Source organism: Pararge aegeria, chromosome 17 (genome assembly GCF_905163445.1).
Source record: "Pararge aegeria chromosome 17, ilParAegt1.1, whole genome shotgun sequence".
Classification (NCBI taxonomy): Eukaryota; Metazoa; Arthropoda; class Insecta; order Lepidoptera; family Nymphalidae; genus Pararge; species Pararge aegeria.
Window position 1 is genome coordinate 7,377,132 of NC_053196.1, and position 18,011 is coordinate 7,395,142.

At 35.2% G+C, this 18,011-nt stretch overlaps 1 protein-coding gene across 5 annotated transcripts in view; it reads left to right on the top strand.

The window, feature by feature from the left end:
• LOC120630796 (dual 3',5'-cyclic-AMP and -GMP phosphodiesterase 11-like) overlaps positions 1-18,011 on the top strand; it is a 183,205-nt gene that overhangs the window by 105,573 nt on the left and 59,621 nt on the right. For all 5 annotated transcript variants that reach the window (XM_039900075.1, XM_039900076.1, XM_039900077.1 and 2 more), the window contains exon 7: positions 16,298-16,448. In XM_039900075.1, coding sequence (XP_039756009.1) covers positions 16,298-16,448 — 151 coding nt within the window. The remainder of the gene's footprint in view (positions 1-16,297; positions 16,449-18,011) is intronic.

The following is an 18,011-nucleotide window of genomic DNA, read 5'->3' on the forward strand; positions in this document are numbered from 1 at the left end:
TTGTATATATAATATTGTAATTATATATTACAATATAATATATACATATATATTATATTGTAATATATACTATATTGTATATATAATATTGTAATTATTCAACAGTTGTTGCTTCTATTTATGCTACAAACTCCTTCAAACAATTGTTATAACATTCGGTTTCCGTAAGTGAAGAGTTTCCTGAAATAAGCGGAAACACGTGTCGCAGCACGTGACGACCTCCTTTTGACCCTGTCATGACTAAAGGATAATGCATTGCAAAATAGGTAAAAGATCTAAAGCTGTTTGCACATTTCGTACCTACTACTTAATTTTATTATCTACCACTAACTACACCAGAATTCAATTTATTAAGGAGAAAATTATACACTGAATAGCTTCCCGCGTTTTCGACAACGTTTATGAGGGTTTTTTACAAGAGTTAGGGTTGTTTTTCTATAAGGTATTCTTTGTTACTCTACGTTCTTTCAACTAACGCTATGCCAAAAGCTCAGTTGATTGCCTGCTTAGTTAGGACGTGCATAAAGTACAAACGGATACACTTTCGCATTAATAATATTCTCATTAGTCACCTTAAATAGTGACATAAATCATTGATAGCTGCATATTATCTGCAAAAGCTTCAGAAAAACCCTGCGATACATCCATTCAAACGATAACATAAAACGTTATTTAATATCAGGAGGAGCTTTGAGTGCTTTATTCTTACTTATTTATTATAATTTTGGAATAAAATAAAAAAAGGGTAATTTGGTTGTTTTTTATTTATTTAATTAGTAATACTGATATTTCTGAATACGAAAATGGATCTAATTTGGAAAGGACTAGTAGAATGTCCCACATTACTATTGTACTTTGCACCCAAGCGAAGCCAGGGCAGGTCACTAGGTATTAGTGGTAGTCTGCTGTTGAAGATGAAATGGTAAATTTCATGATCAAATAAAAATATTCATATTTCATACATTGTACCTACGTTGTCACCCACATTTGTGTACAGTACCTACTGTCTCTTTTGCTTCAAAAGTTGCCAGTATCTTCACATAAAATTGTATTTTTCATCATTTTCATTTAAGGTTTACGGGCGGATTTCCGCGGGTGGGAGTACTGCTAGTATATTATAGCGCAGAGCATATTACGTACTATTGGTTACCCCAACTTTGTCTGCTTATATTCTTATTTTATATATGAGAAGTAAAATTTTCTATGCATTATATAGTCCCCTATTCTGTACCAGTAAGGGCTGTCACTTGCGGAATAAGTATAACAGACCTTCCTGTGAAAATTCCATCAAAATAGATTTAACTGTTCTCTTAAAAACAGACAGGTATACATTTTAGAAAAATGTGTTTTGGTTATGCTATCTTTCAAATAATCATATTAACTAAATCATAATCCACTGCTTGACTGAAGGAGGCCGCTCACGCTAAACGGGTTGGTGATTGCAGTAGTGTAGTAGTAGCACAGATGAAGTTGCTGCCCAGTCTCCTTTACATTAAGTCACCTCGGACGGCAGCCGCGGAAAGTGGTGCTGACAACTGTATTCTAGTCTGAGTCGTAATGCGGAACTTATAACAGGAAGTTTAACAATTAAGCGTCTAACCGCGATTTCGAAAATCACAGACATACCCCCAATTTCATTTGTGTTTAGATTAGTTCGTGATACGGTTTAGCATAAACGCTGCCATTCATTAATGCAGTAATTTCCAAGGATGACGTGGATCGATTAAAAGGTAAGCGTGTGCTTGCTTACGCACGCACATTGCCACGTGCTCTTACAATCGTGTGGAGAATTTCATTAGTTGTTTCATGGAAATAGGAAAATATATGGTAGGTATGTCATTTTATTTCAGCAAAATTTTTTTCATCTCTTACCTATTTGTTTACTGCAGCTTCTAGAAGCATGAAATATTGCACAGGGATTTTATATAGTCATCATCATTATGATGCTAGAGGCTAGCACGGGCAGGAGACAAAAATATATCCCCCGATTATATCCCTTGGCACGGGAACAGGGTATAGGAGAAGTTTTCCCCCGTTTATTGTTACACATACTTATATTATTTGAATATTATTACCACTTGTGCGCCAGTGCTCTGAGAGTTGATAAAGCTGTGGAAGAAGATACATTTTTATCCTTCCCGGGGATATAATTATCTCCTGCCCATGCTAGCCGTGCAGTAATGGATTTATAAAACTCTCCTGCCACTTTATCGAGGTGTAGATACACTGCCGTGTTTTTGATCGGGTTGATTCAGTTACTCCAATGGTTTACGACACCACTTCTCTCGGGGATGTGTGCATAGCGTTCCCGTGGTACAGCCACCAGGCGACTGGTTGGAACAACGTGGGGTTTTAGTCGAGTCCGACATAACCGCAGTTCATCTCCTTGGTTAACCCACGAAAAAAAAGCTACGAGTAACTAATTGCCTTAACGAACACCTGTAAAAGTCCGTCCGTATGTTTAACTCAAACCCATTGCTCAAAGATACTAAACGTAATCCCTACTCCCTGTTAATTTTTTAAATTCGATATTTATAGTTTTGTCCCACAACGGCTTGCCTTTGTTTCTTGCATATAAATAGTTTAACTTATTTTTTTTAGCCCGCCAAAGCCACAAAAATATGTGTAGCATAATATAATGTGACATGCACTTTCGTTCATACTCATAACCCATGTCTGATTTTCCGTCACTAAAAGCATTCCTTTAAACATTTTCCACATTCGTATTTTCTTAATCAAATCTTACGTCATATAGTACAGTCGGCATCAGGTATAAGAACTAAAAATATGAATAATATTGTCACACCCAAATATGTCTAAAACATTTCGTGTCAATATCAGGTTAATGAATACGGTACCGAAATAAATCTGAATTTATTCAGTGTGTGTTATTTTAGATTTTCTTATATTATCTATGTTCATGCCTTTTTTTCTATCCTAAGATATTTTATTTTATCATCATCGTCATCATTTAAACTAATGGACATCCACTGCTGGACATAGGACTTTTATAGGGAGTTCCACAATGTACGGTCCTGGGCCGCTTGCCTCCAGCGGCTCCCAGCGACTCGCGAGAGATATTTTATTTAAATAATAAAAATGATTGATGTCTATTTCATTTTTATATTACTACCTATCTTAGATTAATCACCAGAGTCTATATTGAGCCGAATATATTTATTATCGAAATTGCATTTTCAAGCATTACGAACTCTGAGTTGGACATTGCGTTGCAAAAGTCCTCCCATAATAATATTTGCGTTGCGGCATCATGCACGATACTGTTACTGTAATAATCTGCAATCTACATAGTTCCATATCCAACTAAATAAGTACAAAATATAGGAGTCATTTCACGAAGGAATATTTTCCTATGCTATGAAGAAAGCATTATCAACTACTTTTGAGTTTGCGAAATCAGAATTTCCAATGGTGCAGAGATGGTGGCGTTAATGCAGAAACATAAATTGAGTCAACATGATTAATGAAAATGTAAATTTTCATTAATCATATTAACTCAATTTATTTCTCTACAGATAATTTATTTTTCCCTATTTATTTTTTTACAGTTTTAATGCAAAATAATAATAATAAGTTTATTTCATTTAACAGTTACACAGTAAATAGTATTGGGTATCAGGAAACCCAAATTCGATAATGCTGCTATAGTGCAAAACTGAGTCAAAGTTATTATCGCGCGTCTCTAGATTGGTCGGTCTTTATTTTAATTAAAGGTTCAGTATTTTCTAAATAAACATATGTTTAGAAAGTACACTGATTCGAACCTTACATTCGAGTAGATAAAGTTGTTTTATCACTTACACGTATGAGTGGTTTCTGCGCATTATTTAAATGACTTACGAAGAAGTTTTAATGTAGGTGGACCACATAATTATTTAATTATATTAAATTGCAGCTGATTGTACCAAACATGTAGTGACTCATTGAATAGAAGCGTAGATAAACAAGACGCATCCTTGGCTTCGTTTTACCGCGTCTAGGTACTATTCGAGTGAACGCAACGTCATTTGTATTATTTAAGCAAACTTATAAATGCATATAAACAGTGTTGCTACCATTAATATCTATACTTTTTGGAAAAAGAGTAAAACAGTCATTATTTTGTTCCAACGCGCTGATCTCTGGCACTACCCTTCGAATATAAAAATGTTTTTTTGCATTTGATAGCCAAATTTTTGAGGAAGGCGTTACGGCTATAAAACATTAAAATTTTTCACCCCTAAGGAGTAATAAGGGAGGAGCGTAAAAAGGGATGGAATTCCGCCATTTTTAATGTTAAATTAATTGAAATTAGTATTTAGTTCGACAAATAAATTAGTAAAAATATTGGTAAGGATTTATAAACATTCAACAACGCAACAACCCAACTATGTATCAGTCCGATTTCAAAAAAGTCGGTCGTGCAGACGAAGGTGGGTCGGAGTATATTGTGAAGGATAGCAAATAATTGGATTATTTTTCTTCTTAGTCTTCACTCTTGACAGAATGGCCGTGGCTGCCGTGAACCATAGCTTCAGGCTTCATGGAACGGCTCCCTGCGCGAGTCTTCTCCACTTTTGGGGGTTGGTAGAGTGTCGGAAGAATCTACAGTTGGCTGCGTCAAGGATTACCCGTATCTGTCCATCGAGTTGTAGACCGGCCTCTTTTCCTTTTCCTTCAACCTGTTCTGCCCCACAAATCATTTGATCGACCCTCATACCTTAATATGTGGCCAAAAAATTTCATTTTACATTTACAATGTTGTAGTGAGTTGTTATATACATTAGCAACAGTGGCGTGCATAGAGGGTATGCACAGGGTATACAGATGAGATAAATAGAAGAAAATCACCAGTACGAGTTATAAATACTTAAGGGTAGGCTTTTTATAACTCTTACAATGACTATCCTTCAGATTTTAATAACTCGTATTTGAGGTTTTCTTCATTTTTTATCATCTGCATACCCTGTGCATACCCACTATGCACGCCACTGATTAGCAATACCCCTGTGATCGTCCTGCATATTAATTAAATACGAATCTTAGTATTTTCCAACTCCAGAATCAAATCAACAAGCTAGATGTGATGCAATGCCATCTAAACCAGAAATTTTTAATTTGAAACACGTGAGAAGATTAAAAAATAAAACGATTTTTAAAATAATTTTATCTAACCAAATTAAACTTTATAAGATCCTTTGCATTGCATATTTATGTGGATTAATCCCTTATTTAAATTAAGTTCGCAATTTCTGTTTATTTTTAGATATGCAAATTAAATTTTTGTGTATATAGAACGTTGTTATGCATGCTAATTTTAACAAAATCCTCAAATTATGGAGTCAGTATAAACAGAGATTTATCTCTAGTCTTAATCCTCGGTACTAGGATTAAATAAATAACGGAATACACTTACTTGTACATTTCTAACGAGCTGTGCCTACGGCTTCAGTCGTGTGGACTCTTTGTTATCGATTTTAAATCTCAACTAAAGTTATTACATCCATATGACGCCGGGAGAGTCTTGAAAAGGTAATAAATATACTTGATTTTTAATCGACTTTTCCCTTTCTACCCAATAAGATCAAGCGATACTTCAACTTATACAGGCCTCCTCTCACCTCCCGCAGTCCAACCCGGACTCGGATTGGTGGACGTTACACGCCTTTGAGAACATTATGGAGAGCTCTCAGGCATGCAGGTTACCTTACGCTGTTTTCCTTTACCGTTAAAGCAAATGATATTTTAATTGTTTAAAACGCACATAACTTAAAAAAGTTAGAGGTGCGCTCTGGTATTCGAACTCAGCCCCCGGAAAGTGAATCTCTGCGCCTAGGCTATCACCGCTTTAAAAAAAAACACTCTATCACAGATATTTTTTTTAAATAGCGAGATTAAAGTTCTTCAAAATATGAATAAGTATTAAGTTAGGATTAAGCTTCTATAATATTATAAGAGCAGTTATAATTTAGTCCCTAAATATGATGAAAATCTTTTGAAGAAACAACAACCTGTCTGGCGCATATTTAGAAATAAATACTCATTTTCTTCGACACTTTTTTTTTCGTGACGATCTGTCTAGACACGTATTACGTCTGTACAGTGAACACTTCTTCTTAATTGAATTTACGTTTACGCTCGACATGATTGTAAGTAATAGTACAGTGTATTTTTTTTTTTTAAATCGTCTCTGTCTCCCTCTGCTTTTAATCGTCAATTCAACTCTTAACCTATGATGATGATAATTTGGTGAAAGCTGAAAATGTAAAAAAAAGTATTAAAAAACTTGAACCTTGCTCACAAGATTACCGCCATGTGCAGTGTTGAGTCGAGGGTTATTGTTCCGATAGTTCTTTCAGTCAATGGTCGTCTACAGTCAACGTCGTCGAAAAGCAGTCAACATCTTAAGCTTTCGTTTGGTTGTTGGTCGTATACAGAAGGCAGTAATTTTTGAAACGGCACGTATATTTAGGAAGTTCCTCACTCTGGAGTCCTGACCGCTGGTTGCTTGGGTAGGTACTCAAAAGCCTAATATAGTGTTTTTTACTATTGAAAATTAAAGGAAAAGTATATAAATAAATTATAGAAAAGTATGATAAATAATTATAATAATACGATAAATAATTAAATACTTTTGAAAACAGACCATTAAAGCAATTGTTAAAATATACTTTTCCATATCCCGGCAAGATATTCTACACGTAAATAATATTTTATGTTTAAAAAAATGTTGTCCACTTTCTGTAACGAATATCTTGTAAGATAACGTGATACTAGCTCGGAAATTCTCAGTAACCACTTCTAGTAACGTTTTCCTTAACCTTTTTTCCTCGACATCGCCTTTATACGCGCCTTGCGGGATTTCGTGAATCGAATCCTGTTGCGAACTTGTCATTGGGATTATTAAGGGATAATAACATCGAATACGAACTTCATTGATGATATACCTACGTATTATATCACATTCATATCCTTATTATCTTAATATAAATCTTACCGTTTTTTATCAAAAAACCTCCGTGGCGTTTTGCGAAACCGCAAATATTATTGTCACTCATTTAATCTATGCATATATAAAGTTTATTTATTTATTTAAATACTCTTTGTTTGTGCTCCACATCAAGTTCAGAAAATTAATAAAACAACAGACACTTCAAGTACATAGTAGGATACAAAAGGCGGCCTTATCGCTAACTAGAGATCTCTGCCAGACAACCTTAGGATTAGATAAAATAAAAATAAAACGAAAAAGTGGGGTACACTGTTAAAGGCATACAAACGAATAACTAAATAGTACTAATATTAAAAATAAATAAACTTATATTTACTCTAGCATACCATAAATACTTAAATAAATAATAGTCGTCTTTATTGAGTAGTCGTATTTGAAAGTACCTACTTATACTTTATTGCAAAATTAGAAACATATTCAAGGACGTCATAATGTAAAGGCACATTGAATATAAGTTGTACAATTGGCGGCCTTATAGCTACAAAGTTATGTTTCGAAGATATCAGCTGACCAAGTTTCATTAGTACTTAGTTAAAAATAAAATAATAATATGCAAAATGTATATACCTAAAGTGTGAATCTCATTTCAAAATCAAAAATCTCGCACCCACTTACCGTAACGCACAATCGCATATAGATAGACTGTCAAAAGGCTGAGTAATTTATGGGGATATTTTTTATCAATCACTCGCAGTGGTTAAGGTCACGGCCACGCGGGGTGGGGACCGAGGAAATCACATTCAAATATAAAAATCGTGCGCCAAACTTTCTGAGTGGGCGGGAATAAGAAGGAATCCTGATTTCCTTAATGATCCCTATCATATCGGAATTTTACATCATGTTATATAAGTCTTAATCTAACTGCGTCGATGGTCTAGTAATTAATATTTAGTACTAGCTGTTGCCCGCGACTTCGTCTGCATTTGATTTTGTTTTTTAATGCGGCATTCAATTTAGTGGTAGTTCTAAAAAAAATTAAAGTATTCAGTATCGCTCAGCCTTAAATGAGGGGTTTGCTGTTTTCCGCTGAGTAGTTCTGTCCTCTATGTCCAACCACATTCATCAGATCTACACAAAGTTTGGACAAAATTAAACACATATCATAACCTCTATAGTACAAAAATAATTATTTAAATCGGTTTGTTGGAGTTATGGTGTAAAATCGTCGAACACTTTCATCCCCTCTCCCAAAGGAACCGAGCTTAACGTCGGGATAAAAAGTATCCTATATTACTTCTAATACTTCCAAAAATATGTGTACAAAATTTCATGAGGATCGGTTAAGAAGTTTTTGCGTGAAAGCGTAACAAACAAACTTACATTGACATTTACAATTAGTAGGGAATTATTTATTTATTGCTTTCATGTATAGCACACAACAGTGTAGGTACTCATTAGTAAGATAGCATATGAACATGGAGCCCCGTCAGGGTATTGCAAAATGGTTGAAATTATTTGAAACTTTTTTTTTTAATAATTTTATTAAAGTTATAATGACTATAGTGGTTCGAATGATTAGTTACGATTTACATGTCCTAGGTTAGATTTCCTGTTCCGATGTGTGTGTATCTATGGCATTGTGGCATATTTCGCGATCGGATGAAATTTTTAGTTTGTTATTTTTTTGTTTGAAAGGTGAAAATCGGTCCAAAATGGCCGCTGCCTTAAAATGGTGGATTACATATTTAATCACAACTGCTTCAATACGGGTGTCAAATGAAATAGCCTGATTAGTAGCATAATATAAAGTATATTGTGTGACTATATTGTATAATAGCGGACTGTGGGTGCATTGAGTATTGAAGACGGATGTAGGTAGTTCTTACTCCTGATTTTTGTTTTGTTTTACGCTTACTTTTATATCTGTATCAATTACATGTTCAAGCTAAATAATATTTGTATTATTCTCATATGTACACCTGTAATTAACAAACATACAATACTTGTTATAATAAGATTAATTGATAAACAGTGTATGTAAGTTATTGGTGTAAATAAATAAATAAATAAATATTGAAAGTTATGGCGGTTTTTTTTTTAGATAATAATCAAATAGTAAGAAAAGAAAGTTCTCCTTATGGATACCTATTTGAAAAACCTTACAAGTATTTTATCTGCCGAGATGCCAAGTCACGACATGTAAACCGCTTTTTGATAAACTATTCCAGTCTTGAAAATGGAAGCTCATTTAAGTGAAGGAATGAATTGATCACCGCCATTATTCTCGGGATAATGCCCAGCTTCTATGTAGAGCCGCAGAGCGTCACAAATCTTACGGCAGTATACTGCCATCAGTAACAAGATTCTAAGACAAAAATCTCTTTATTAGGATGGTCGTAACTCGTAATATTCGTTATTGTTTTAAGATGATTGCATGATTCATCTTATTTGTGAGATAGCTCTGTCTGCGGATTACGTATTCCTAGAACGCTATGCAAACTGCTTCGTTGGCTTAAGGGTCAGGATAACGATATCCTAGGTTCTAATACCAGGTCGGGCAAATAATTATTAGGTATTGGGTTTTCCTGTTACATAATTATAACTTGGTAGGAACACGCTAAGAATAGGTAGGAATACCCAATAAATGCGAAAAAGCTTCAGCTCGAATGAACGAAAAACAACAAACTCGCTTCCGCATTTTTAATATTAATAGTATGTTTTCCGGGATAAAATTATCCTGTGAACAGGGTAAAGATTGTCATACAGATGTCCGACGAAGCTGTCTAGACACAGAAAATTTTGCGGAAGGCTGCGCGATTTGAGGAATGGATCCTAAGAAGGCCAGCATAGGTCATTTCTTCGTTTTGTCTAGACGATGTCGGCATTTCCCACGAGTTCAAATGCTCGGAACTACTGTAACTCTTTATACTGTGCTTATCCATATATTATTTTGGAATTCAACTGAGTTGAGTATTGTTATGGGATAGGTAATAACTCTACTTCTTTCACTTAGCGTTATTCCGGTAGGCTATTTTCTGTCATATTTTAGCCCACTTATTTAAATTTTGGCTATTTAATGAAGTCTCTTTCAATATGAAGTTAATTTAGCAGACACCGACTGCACTGTAAAGACGACTCTAAATTACGAGTGTAGACTAGTAATTAATGATGTTTTCCAAAAATGTCTACATACGTAAGTAGTATAAATTATATCGTCACTTTCCGCGCTCTATATTTATCCGCTAATTCATCCTAAACCACGCATATTTCGCGGACAGCATCAAACATATTTCGATACGGTTTAAGGTAATAGTGCTAGTTTATTTGAATATAGAATAAAATTATTTGTTATTAACACTCTTTGAAAAATCAATATACCTGGTAAGTTTATGTCTTTTAAGTAAAACTTTTTAGGCCTGACGGAAGTAACGCTTACGTCAGACGTCTCTGTAGCTTCCGCTATTAAAAAATAATAATCTGGATTGGTCGTAAGTATACGTCATATACTCCACGCTTCTTGACTTATACGCCAGCTAATGGCAAATATCATAATCAATTAGGATTATTTATTTCCAATATTTTCAAGTGAAAAAAGTCATTTTAAATTGCAAAGTTTTTTGAAAATCGCTTAATATACTTCTTTATTTATTACTTTTGTAATAAATAAATTATTTAAAAAAATTCTGACGATTGCGACATTCTGTAATGTTCAATGACAAGGTTATATTGACATGTGCGGATCTAACCTCCAATTTCCTACTCTAAATTATTCTATTTAATAAATGAAATATTTATAAAATTCGAAAGTGATATAAATGATATTAAAATGAAATAGTGAATATAAAATGAAGTGGCGGAGTACCAGGAACATTTTACTCTTTCGTCAATAAATAATAATAAAAGTTTTACTTCAATCGCGCGTAAAGGTTACACTCACACATTTTTTTTTCTAATTTATCCACATGCGAATCGGGGTGGGTATATAAAGCTACTTGTGGATACATTTTCAGCGATTAAACTGAAGTCTATGCAAATTCCCTTATCAGTGAACGGCAAAGCGACATTGACAAAGCTCTGCGGATTGTGGAGCTCGGACAGTGGTCGTCACGGACAATAGCCCGTTCCGATTGCCCCGCAAACCCGATTGATGCTGCAAGCTTCATTTGCTATTCGGGATAGCTTTAAAGGCCAGTGCGCTCGCACTTTTTGGTGCCAGTAAAACTTTTTCACTTCCGGGGGGTCATGTTCGAATCCCAGCACGCACCTCTAACATTTCTAAGTAATGTGCGTTTTAAGCAATTAAAATATCACTTGCTTCAACGGTGAAAAAAAAACATCGTGAGGAAATCTGCATGCCTGAGAGTTCTCCATAATGTTCTCAAGTTCATATGTTACCAAACCGTATTGGGCAAGCGTGGTGGACTACGGTCTTTACCCCTTCTCATTGTGGGAGGAGACCCGAGTACTGTAGTGGGCCGGTTATGGGTTGATATGATTATGATGAGAACCTTTTCTGGGGTCGACACGTATAAAGTAATAACAAAGTTTTCATTACAATCATAACATTTGACTATGGTAACCGAAAGGGGGGATAATATTGGTAGTTCAGAGTTGAGCGCTTTGGTCTTTGGTCAAGTCCCGGTTCGAGTCACGTCAGGGGTATTTGGGATTTTAAATTTTTGCAAGCTTTCTCTGGTCTGGTCTGGTTGGAGGTTTCGGCCGTAACTATTTACCACCCTACCGTAAGGCACATGCCGCCAAGCGATTTAGCTTTCCGTAACCGATTAGGGGTATGAGTTTAAAATAAAATTCATACAAGTTACAACTAAAAGGTTAGCCACCAGGCGAAATTGCAGTCGAGATCTAACTTGGTTAATAAAAAAAAATATAATCAAAACAATTATTCACACGCACACTACTATACCTACAAATATAAATTTAAGTTTAAGGTACCTACTTTTATATGAAAACGGAATTATAAGAAGTAGATATATTGTAGTATCATTCTTATAGTAACGATTATTTATCATTTCTCGATCAAGTATGAGTGACAGCGTTATCCAGCGGTCTATAAATATGACCTTGTTGAAGATGAACGCAGGTAGGGGTATCACGAAAGGCTTAGGCTGCGAACATTATTACTATTTTGCGTAGAAACTGATAAGGATTTCTGTGTCTAAGAACTTGAAAAAATGTATAACTAATTTGGAAGCAGCAAGCTTCCAAATTAGCTCATCTTAATGGCAAAATCACTAAAAGCCACCAATAAAATTCACAGTTTTACCAAGATTAACGATGCCTTTTAAAATGCAAGGAATTTTAGTTTTTTTTTACGAGTATATTAATGTTTCAATTAATTAAAATTCATTACTATCTTACTAATGATTTCAAATTTAAGAACACGTTCATAAAGTGTGAATGCTAATGTCTTTTTTCTTCCTATCTGTAACTCGTGCTATAAATTAGCCACGTGCCGATGCGATATCGAAGCTCATATTATACCTATCGCATAACTTTATTGGTAGGTAGGTCCATGAAACTTGATATATCGCATAAACATATTTAATTTTTATGTTTACACACATAAGGATCAAAATGGATTGTTACAATTTACATAAGAGTCGATTGTAAGATAGATTAATTACTCGTGGGATTTAATTGTGTTTGATGTATCTAACTAAATGTTAGAGGCTTCCTTGCCACAATATACGTGCGTATACAATACGTGTCTTGATTTAACTCGATGATTCTAATTTCTAGTACATAAACGGTTCTATATGTAGTAAACACACGTATGTATAGAGATATTTTATTTACAGGCCAAGGCCATGAAACAAAAACAAATAAACAAATTGGACGTAGATCACCAGAGGTATAATCTATCTCCATTCCAAAAATCAGTCAAATTTGTTTGGTTTTTTTTGCTTGAAAGAGTAACAAACTTCCATATATACAAACTTTCGCATTTATAATATTTGTTAGATTTTGATTATAAAATAAAAGCACACACAAAAACACACACACAGTCACACACTGACAAATGCAAATACACAACATTCAAAAACACCCAAACACTTACACACACCGACTCACATACTTGCATGCTTGCCTGATTGATTTTGAAAATTCTAAACATTAAACAAAAAAAGTATAAAATTATAAAATGTAATAAATAAGTTACGTCATGTTATTAGTTATAAACTTTGTATCGGAAAGAGCGAGACCTCCAAATACAGGTTTTTTCAAACTTAAATGGAGGTCTTAGCATATGGTTTTGTAATTAAATTGAGATAACAAATATATATATTTTTTTTATTTTTCATTTTCATTTTTTTCATTTTTAGTACTAGTTACTTAACTATGAACCTGTAAGAAACTGTGATTTATTATGTGTTATTATTGGTATTAGACAAAAGTCAAAACCTATTACCCGCAACGCTCCGAAATTTTATTTTCCCAAATTGACCCTTGCCGTGACCCGAACTCAGGTAAGTCAGTGTGGATTAATATATACCACACAGTGCATACCACTGCGCCAGATGGATCGTTTAGTATATAGCTTAGTCAACAAAAGCTTTCATAGAAGTAAATAACGCATTTATCCATATTATTTCAATTCTCATATTATGAGATCCTAGTAAATGTGCCTTACATTTACTAGGATCTCATAATATGAGAACAATGTCACAAGATACCCTAAATATTCCTAATGAACACTTAATTCCAGACCGCTACACTTTCACGGCCAACAAAGGGATTCCCTCAAGATAAAGTAATGAACAGAGAAATTCTGATTCGCTAGTCGTGATCAGAATAAGGTGATAGGAACTTACTACGAAACTAAAATGTGTGAAGGATTTATTCATTTTCATGTAGAAAAAGCACAAAGAAATCGCAATAATTAAATTTCGCTTGCCAGATTTCTTTTTGGTTGAAAGTATTATAATTAATGTTCGCAACTTTTAATTAAGCAGGTCAGATTTTCTTTCAGCGACGTATCACATCAACTTTGGATTTGTTAAAACAATTTTTAAACTTTGTGATGATAGAATAAACAGTCTACTTGAGGTCTCCACAATGCTTTAACTTTCTAGTATATTAATATTTACATTAAATGTCATTCAACAGTTGACGAGCTGAACGGAGTCACAAGAGAAATATAATTGAATTTCGCTTGCCAGATTTCCCCTACGGCAAATAGTAAATACATTGATGCCGGTGATATCGAATCACTGGACGTGTTTTATTATTTACTGTTGATTGGTTTTTTTTTTATTGACGCTTACTTTCTCACCTGAATTCACCTGTGACATTCAAACTGGAAACTTATGTTAGCTTAACATAACTTTGGCACTTTATCTACTATACCAGGGCTTCCCAAACTTATTTTAACTTTGACGCCCTTAGGCAGTTACCATATTTTTGCGACGCTCTGGCCTTCTTGCCATATACCTTTACCTACTGGTTGTAGTTGTTATCAGAACAGGAACACTCCTAGCTTAAGGTTTAAGTTAATGAATGTAGTTCTCACCATCACCTTACAATAATGGAAACGTAATATACGAGTATGTTTGAGCGCATTAGAAGTGCCTGTAATAGGCGTACATGTATAGAGAACTTTTGATTTTGTATAGCATCTGAATTGCTGTTGGAAAATAAGAAACAAAATATAAAAACAAAGATCGTCTCACGATGCCTCTGGGATGATAACGCGGAGCCCTAGGGCGTCGCGACGCACAGTTAGGGAAGCCCTGTACTATTACCGAAACTATAACTAATTTTATAAGTTTGAAAGTGTTTCCATTTTTTTTTATTTGTATATTCCATTTCAGTATAAACTGTAACGTTGTATATGTTATTTGGCATACAATAGTTATATGCCGAAATAGGAACGCGAAACCATTCTTGCCGAATGTTCTGTATTAAGTTGCAATATGAAACATATTTTTAACATTATTAACCAAGGGCACAATAATTTTCAACTTTTGGGAGATCCGTGTATGAAAATTAAATAAATTACAAATTGTACCGTGCCGAGTTGCCCGGTTCTCGCGGATGATAAGAAATTAAACCTTCATGTTCCATATAATATGATTAATATTTCGCTAAGTATCGCCTGCCTATCCAATATATTAGTTAAGATCTGGATCACGGATAGGTAAAAGTTCCAATTTCGACAAAAGTTTTATTCCATTACTTATGCTACGGGCTGCGGCCTTTATTCGTTTCGGGAGGCCATTACAATTCCGCAAAAGCTGCTTTGTTGTGCGAATAAAAAAAAAACGTACGAACATATAAAAGAAACCAGGGCAACAACAGATACCCCGGTTCGTATAACCGCACGCGTCCTACCGCTTTTATTAAACGTATCCTTCTTGTTATTTGCCGATTGGGAAATTCCATGGGCAGCTGGAATTTGATTGTGCCCCTATAGCAGGCTCGATGCCCGATCGATACTCAGTGTACTCGTGTACGGATACGAGCACACAAGTATTGCAGTTGGTTAAGGTTGCTGTACACCTGTCTACATAGAAATGAATGTACTGTACAATTATATACACGCTTTTATTAAAATTTCTACTGATTTTCTAAAGCTGAAGACTTTGTTTCCGTGTATGTTTGAATGTGTCTCTAGTCGTCAGCGTCTAGTATTTAGAGGTTTTGTGACAAAGTTCGTCCGGGGAAGTATTACCGTCATTTCTTTCGCCAAGCAGCATTGCTTTGTTCCAGTCTAGAGGGCGTGGTTGCGGGTGTAATTACAGGCAAATGAGGCTTAACACGTACGTCTCAGATTGTTGGATATAGCGACATTTTAAAGAACTCCTTCCAAGCGTAGCCCTGCGAAGTGTTGTGCTGTTTATAGGTGAAGACTTTCTCCTTACTATCGGCGGGGGCATGTGCTGGATCCGTCAAATTTTACACTGAAAAAATTAAAAAAAATCTTTCTGCAGGATCGAAATAAAATCGTTCAATATTCTTTTTTTAGAATTGAATTACACACGTTATGTTACATGATATAGCTTTTAATTAATGGCTATATAACACCATATCAAAAATGCTATCTAGTCAGCCTTCTCTAAGACAAATTTTTGTTTATTTAAATTCTTTCATTGACACTTCGCTTCTCCAAAAGGTTTATCACGCTCTAGCGATGATTATAGCAAATTGGTGATGATAACTAGGACCTAGAGCGTAATGATGATGATGCGCATGCAATATATAAATACAAATTATACATGCGGATAAATAAATATTATAATTATCTTTTTAGTAAAGGCGAAATAATTGTAAGCTCACCCTCTTTTGTTTAATGACTTTCAGGTGATTTTAACTTATTGTCGGCAGATGTCTGGTGTCGAAGTTGTTCGACGTATGCTCTAAGTCAACACCGGAGCAGATGGAACAGCTGGAGGAGATCAGGATACCTTGGGGCAGCGGCATAGTCGGCTACGTGGCTGAGAGCGGCGAGCCCGTCAACATACCCGACGCCTATAAGGTAACATGCGACTTTGTTTTATGGTACTTTATCCTCTTAGCCTCTCAAAAACTGAGGCGTCGCTTGAGCAACGACAGGTTGAATTGTAAAAAGAACAAGAGGGCCGGGAGAGAAGGATCACCTACTTAACTGATACGGTCAAATCGTTGACTGTGGTGGACCGGAAACTTTGGTGGAATGCTCCCCAAACACTAACAACCGCCGAAAGTGAGAAGACCCACGCGGGAAGCCGTGCGATCTAACGAAGCTTAAAGCCATAACCATGCCCACTGTCATGAGTGCACGACTAAGACCATACCGTATTGCTGATTTAGGATTAGTTGGAATTGGCAGTAGACAGGCCATATGTGTCCCAAAAGCGATGGGTTTAAACGTGGCTATAAGTGGAGACCGCGTATCAGTAAGCGTATCATAGGATAACCTCAACCCAGATAGACGGAAAGTGGTTGGTTAAGGCAATCAGAGAGGCATGCTCTCGGGCAGATGTAGATTTACCAGTGGAAGCGCAGATGCTGTTCACTAATAGGTATTATATATTGGTTTTAGAGAAGTTTTTTTCTATTTCTTTTTTCTGCTTACTTATTTCTCTTGCCATTATTTGGCGTCCTGTGCACGCAACTGCCAGTCAATAACCGATGCGCCACATAGATTGTAACAAAAAAGCCGCAATTCTCTTCATTTACCAGACTTATAATATTATAATGAATTACAAATGCCATCATAAATTCTAACTGGCTCTTAAGTCAGCCATGATGAATGGCTCAGTGCTAAAATTGTTCGGCTTCAGGACGCGGAGAAATTGTCTTTCACATTTCGAAAGGCATTCACTAAAGTGAAAATGATAGACGTCGCTATTCAAACAGCGATATCGGATAGACGTTGGATTTATTATTTCTTAACGGGGAATTCATTTTGGCTTCGCTTTTGATATGAAGTGGCGACAGAATTCTCTTTAGTTTTATAGAGATCCGTAGTCGAACGAGGAACCCGTTACAGTGTCAGTCAAAACACTTTTACTAATTGGTTCCTTCATAAAATTTACTAGTAATTTAATTAACTTACGAAGTGCAATCACTTGATCAATTATTTTATTTTTTTATTATTAAGGATAGGCCAGTGTGGCGCTTGACGATAATCATGCCTGTCAGAATGCAATGATGAGGTCTCGGTTGGAGCACACTTGCCTAGAAAAAGCCTATTCACTCTTTCCTTGAAGGTACTCAAGTTGCACGAAACCAACCAAGACCATATACATGAATGTATATGGTCCAAACACTCTACCAATATAAGGTTCAATTATGATCAATGGCCAGGCGCTCAAATAATTATTATGTAATTCATTTATAATTTTTAGGCAAATTACTAAAATGATTTAAGAACTTGTAACTTATACATAAATATTTAAGTTTTTAACCTTTTAAACACAGGACCAATTAATTATTTTATTATTTTTATAAGGCGCATTGATTCTCTGTCTTTCAAAACTTAACAAACAGAAAATTGGAATTAGTGACGTTAATCCTCAAATGCATTTTTCGCGTTTGTGGCTTTAATGGCGTACAG